Here is a 5,948-nt window from a genome sequence, read left to right as displayed (position 1 = left end):
TATGTGCTTAATTTCTTGTCATTTATTCTTATATGAGATTGTATGTGGCCAATTTGTGACTTGAAATCCTTATGAATTATAAAATTATGAGTAAAGATTTGCCTTCCGTTTGTCTTAAATTGACCGGTGTTATGTGTTGCCTTATCACTGAACCTGCAGATTATAACTCATTGAGTTCCACCAAGCAAGATTTCAGACATCAGTATCTAAATAAGTGTGGGAACCCAGTGAAACATTGATGGCTTGCCAAGAAGTGACGTGTCTCCCAGAGTTTTCCCTCCTCCTGGTAGAAGTCAGCCTGGCGTCTCACTGATAATCTCTCAGTATGCCAAAGCTTTAATGTTGAGCCCCGGCCCTCAAGGAACTCTAAGCGCTTTGAATTAACCAATGCCAGGTTGTTTTTTGTTCTACCTAGAGCTGTCAAGCTTCTTCTCTCAGCTGTCTCTGGAAGCAAACAGCAAATCAGAGTAGCAGAGTTCATTAGTGCATGGAAGTCGACACTGTCAGAAACTTGAGTTGAAAGACGCACTCCTCTTTCCTCTCAGATTAGTAATCCATGGAGAATAAGACGAGTGGCTGTCAGATTTTAATTAAATTTCACTGCTGTAGCACCTTCAAAACATCCAGTAACACTGTTTTTGGCCCTTTAATCTTTTAGTCTGGTTGACTGCATGTTACTATCAGCCACAGCCATCCAGGTGCCAGCTGGACCAGCAACATGGCACCAGTCCCAGACACAGTACTAACAGTAATGCCAGCAGGGGCTGTCCCCTTGTGCTGAGACTGTGTATTTGCAAGAGCAGGACACACTCGGCTGGTGTCATTAGTTGCCTGTCAAACGCTTAAATGTAAAGAATGTGTTAAATTACAGATGCATGCCTTCCTGTTGGTTTAACTGTGGTATGAGAACATTATGATAAACGCTTTCCCAAAACATTATTACATATTCATCACACTGAGGGATATGATACAACATTACAGCTGTTATTAGTCACAGTGCACAGAATAGATGTACAGGAATCATAGTTATAGGGACATAATGAGAAATTATAGAGAAATCAATTTAGATGATGATAAACCAATTTTTATAAATTGCAATAAAATAGGCGAAGTTGTTGTGAACTGAGTGATTTTTTTCTTTTTCAGATCATTTTGCATTTGTCCTGCATCGTGACCAAATGATATTAATTTACAGATGGTGCACTTATTCATATTACTATTTTTCATTGAGTTATTTGCCTGTCGCGAGAGGATTCTGCATATTTGCAGCTGAAGGAAACAGTGATCCGGTTAAACCAGGGGGTCGCAGTGTTGTATTCCTTATCCCAGGTCAGCCACGGGCACCGGAAGCTGCACTCAGGGAAAAGAGGGAAAACACGTCAAGCGACCAGCGATACACAGATTGATACAGGATGTTTGATGTTTTCATTTCAAAATAAAAACATTTTTCTGGTACGCGCTAAACTACTGACAAGCTGTGGTGTATGACTAAAATTAACTAAAGAGATATTACAACACCAACATGAACTAAAGAAAATATGAATTTAAATAAATAAGGTTAACTTACAAATGTATGTGGTATTTCCGATAACTATAAGCTGCAATTAGGTAGTGTTAAAGAACTTTTTTGCACAAGTTTGCTTTTTTTTAAATACCGTCTTCACATAGCACGAAAGGGTAGCTAAAATAAACAAAATCAACTTTTTTTTTTTTCCAGAAAGAACCTTTACTTAACGATATCGCGCTTGATAACATTTATTTTGAAAGTCCACACAGGAACTCACTTGTATAATTTCTTGTGGCTGACGCTGGTGTAAAACCCACACGGGCTGGTGGGAGGAAGCCAACTTGGAAACACCGCGGAGCGAAACTCCCTCTTGTTGAAGCCTGGACTGGCCCGGCGGTCGGCAGCTCTGGATGCAGGCGGACGGCGGGTGCACAGACCGGGTTGTAATGAACCACTGCGGCCTAAATTCACCCCTCGCCCCCGCTCCGTAGACCACCTGGAAGTTTAAACTTCGCCTCAAACTTTCGGCGGCGCTTCTCAGCCTGGACTCGTGAAGTCGTTTGTCCGGCTGGCCTGTAAACCGAGGCGTCTGTCCCACATGTGTCCGCCTTGTTCTCGCTAGTCTCCAAAACGACCAGGTGAGCAGGCCGTCTGGTTTCCCCGGGGACCTGCGCAGGTAACGGGGCTACTTTACCTGTGCGCACACGGCGACGCACGGACCTCTTTGACGCTCCCTTTTCGCCCTCCGGCTCTCCCGTAGCCGCCGGAGCACAGGACCGGGGAGCCGCCGAGCACCGGGACGGTTATGGATCTACCGGGAGAGAGCAAGACCCGGCGGAGGGGAGGCAGGACCCCCGCGGCGATTAACAGGAGAAAAACACCGGTGGATACGATGTACGCCGTCACTATTATCTGCCTCCAAGGTTGGTAACAAACTACTGTACATGTCCAACACACAGCAGACACACGACATTGACCTCCATGCTTTTCTTTGGGTTTTGTTTTTGTTTTTTTTTTTTGCTGCCGCTGGTTCAAGTTAGTTTGTTGGGGTGACTGCCCGCATTGTGAGAGGAGCAACACAAACACTACCCATGGTGAGAGTTGGGTCTGCAGCCGCTTGTCTCATTCATCGCGCCAGGGAAACACCTAGTATGAAGTTAAAATTTAAGGAATTTAAAGTACATTTTGTTTGGGAGTGAATGGGGGAAGGGGACACCCCTCCCCTCCCCCATTTACCCCAGTTTGGAGGGGGGGGCAACAACTGCAATTTTGTGGGTAAATCCAGCCTTCTGTCCCCAAAATGGCAGATTACTTTCTCCACAAAAATGAAAATTTTCTGGAAAATGAGAGGATGCTCATAGTGCACAGATAATCTGCTGAAAAACAGAATTGCACAGTTTTACTCGATGTAACAACATCCCTGTTTGCATATTGCTCTAGTGACACAGTAATTAAATTTCTCATGTGGAGCAGGGGAATGGCAGGATGATAGCAGGTTTCCATCACTGAAGGCAGTCATGCCATGTCATTATGTATTCCCAGGGGTATACTATCATCCTCACACAACACATTGGATACGCCGTTTCTGATTATCATATTCATAACTCTGTTTGCATGTTGGAGCTGCCTCTCTGAGCCCCAGCTTGGAGTGCTTTTATTGGTGCCATTCATATGCACGGGTGGAGAGCAGCACTGTGCCTCTGCCTGACTGTTACCCAAAAAGAGAGGAGCTGCAGAAAGAAAAATGAACACAACGCGACACCCTGTTAAAGTTCATAACCTCTGCTGCAGAGTGAAAAGAAAGCCAGGAAAGGATCCTTCCTAGTTTGTGCGAGGAATGCTCTTATCCTGCAAACGATCAGGCTCATTAACTCACCGCTCATCATGTCAAAACTGAGTCACTTTTATCTGATCTCCGCATGTAGACTGAAATGCAGAAGACTGTGTTTGCCTGTGCCTTCAACACAGCCATGATAGTCAAAGTGGCTGAAAAATTCCTTTAAGTTGAAGTGTGTCTGCTGCTCCCCTCCAGTCCCCCCTCGTGGTGCCCACTTTGGGATGAATGTGTCCTCTGTGCGCAAGCAGCAGGGGAGACCGGAGGCTGCTATGGGTTTGTGTTTATAAGATGCATGAATCGAGGCGAGCCAGGTAATGTCATGACTGCCTCGAGTTTTAGCCCGCTTTAGAAATGTCCTATTTTTAAAAGGGCTCACTGGATATGTGAAAGCACTGCAAAGGCCAGAAATGGCGGTAAGTGAGACACTGTTTTTATTGTGGCCTTGTGCCCACATGAAGAGGTCCACACCAAACACGCCATGTTTCTGGAGGGTTGTCTCATCTGCAGGATCTGGGCACTGTGGTCAAATATTTACCCTTTTTTTTTTGTAGTTCACAATAATCACCCTGTTTTGCTGTTCCACTCTGTGCTTTTCTGTATCTTGATCTGGTTTCTATTTGTAGTTCACCAGTAGCGTGCTCTGAAGCAGCTCTCAGAGCAGATGAAAGCCACTTATGGAGTTAATGTCCATAATTTTAATGCTGCATCTCTTCCATCCGGCCTCGTATTGCTTCCACCCTTCTTTCCCTTTTTTGCTCTGCTTCATCAAGGCCGCCTGATTCCTGAGGTATTTGTGTGAAAAAATGACTGGGCTTATTGCCGAGGTGCTGAGATGGATGTGAAATGTTTAAGCAACATCCCCACACACACACACACACACACACACTCGCCTCTTCTCTTCTCAGACTCAGACGCTCCTCTTTGATCTCTCTCCCTCTCGGTGCAGCAGCAGAAGATCTGTATTTCAGGTCTCACAGTGCATTAATAATTTGGATTCCTCTGCAAAAAATAAATCATCTCTTCATGATGATTTAGAGGTGTGTGGTCAAATTTCTTGATGGAATTCCCCAGTAAATCCAGACTTAATGGACTTTGGGAATCTTCTCTCTGGCTTCTACATCCCACTAAGACTATACTGCTGAAGTACAAAACCACAGTGGATAGTGTTGGGTTTGTGTAATGGATTTGTTTTTCTATCAACGAATGGATGGTATTTTGTAGTACGCGAAGAAGGAATCAACTGAGTGGTGGATCCTCTGCTTCTATCAGAGGGTCCATAAAGCTGAACTGCCGCATTTGCACCATATCAGCTCAGCGTCTGGAGTGCGGCTCTGAGCAGATACCATGAGGGCTTTTTTCAGGATGTGTTGCTGGCATGCCCACCTGCCACTGCTTTATTTAAAATCCATGTGCTCGGCTCTTATTAACCCCGCTGCTCCCACAGGCTGTTTGGCTGCACACTGGTCCCGATTCTCTGAATGATCAGATTCAACAGAGATGAAAGGATGAAGACTAATAAACATGGGAGTATACTGTATGATGTAAATCTGTCAGGTACATACAGTGGTTTACAATCCTGTGGTGGACAATAATAATCAAAATGCCTGAGTGGATTGCAATGCAGAGCACAGCTTTAAATTGGTTTCTTTTGTGCACAGATGTCGGTGCAGTAAACCACTGTAACGGTTACAGTTTTCATCATATGACAGAACAATTTGAAGCGAGATTAATTTCCTTTAAACATAACTCTTAGTATTTTTAATCTGGGCCCTGTTGTCTTGTGTTTTTTTTCTCCACCACACCAGTTATAGTGTTTGTAATTTCACTATAATGCAGAATGGTTTAGATATCATATGAACATCTGTGCAATCCACTACGAGCCTGTGATGTTAGATTTTTGTTAAGACGGTGATTTGCGGTTTTAGTATTTTTCAGTTACAGCTTGTGTAAGTGCTGGGCAATTTAATTCAATATCCATCGTTCTGCTGGTTGTTTTCTCAATTAACCAATTAATTGTTTGGTCTATAAAACGTCAGACAACAGTTGTTCTTGATTTGTCAGACCAACAATCCAAAACCTGAAAATATAAGCTTTACTATAAAAGAGAAAAAACAACTACTTCTTACATATGAGAACATGGAACCATCAGACCTTTGTCATGTCTGTTTTTCTGTACAAATACGATTAATCGATAATTAAAATGGTTACTGATTAATTTTCTTTCTGTCAGTTAACTGCCTTGTCATTGCAGATCTAGATGTGATCTTATTATGTTTTTTTTTTAACATATAAAAGGTGTGGTCAGTGTTTGAACATCAGTTTGATTATTCTATAAGTGAATTTTCATACTTTTTGCATCTTAATCATAGTCTGACCAGAGCCGGACTTGAGGTTGGTACTGATGTCGATATCTGAGAGTTTATAATATTCAGCTTCTACACCTTTTTTCACTTCATACCTTTAAGATAAGGATGCTTCAAAGTTGGTTTTAACAGAATTGTATAAAGATGTGCACTGATAAGCATGTCAGTGAAATCAAAACAAATCTTCTGCATTTCTGTACTTAAATCTCTCATCATTTATCGCTTGACATGTACATGGATT

General features: G+C 42.9%; 1 protein-coding gene across 2 annotated transcripts in view; it reads left to right on the top strand.

The window, feature by feature from the left end:
* The first annotated feature begins 1,822 nt into the window (after nt 1-1,822).
* The window catches only part of ptk7b (protein tyrosine kinase 7b), a 72,908-nt gene continuing 68,782 nt past the window's right edge, over nt 1,823-5,948 (top strand). The window contains exons 1-2 of one of the 2 annotated variants that reach the window (XM_071481067.1): nt 2,004-2,145; nt 2,268-2,430. In XM_071481067.1, the coding sequence (XP_071337168.1) occupies nt 2,313-2,430 (118 nt within the window). In that variant the 5' untranslated portion in view covers nt 2,004-2,145; nt 2,268-2,312. Of the gene's footprint in view, nt 2,431-5,948 lie in introns of both variants that reach the window. The other variant, XM_071481066.1, reaches the window with a different exon arrangement.

The sequence above is a fragment of the Trachinotus anak genome, unplaced genomic scaffold (genome assembly GCF_046630095.1).
Source record: "Trachinotus anak isolate AG129_WGS33_773 ecotype Australia unplaced genomic scaffold, CSIRO_AGI_Tana_v1 ptg000007l, whole genome shotgun sequence".
In the NCBI taxonomy this organism is placed as follows: domain Eukaryota; kingdom Metazoa; phylum Chordata; class Actinopteri; order Carangiformes; family Carangidae; genus Trachinotus; species Trachinotus anak.
The sequence above is the reverse complement of the archived record's forward strand: the minus strand, read 5'-3'. Positions and strand labels throughout refer to the sequence as shown.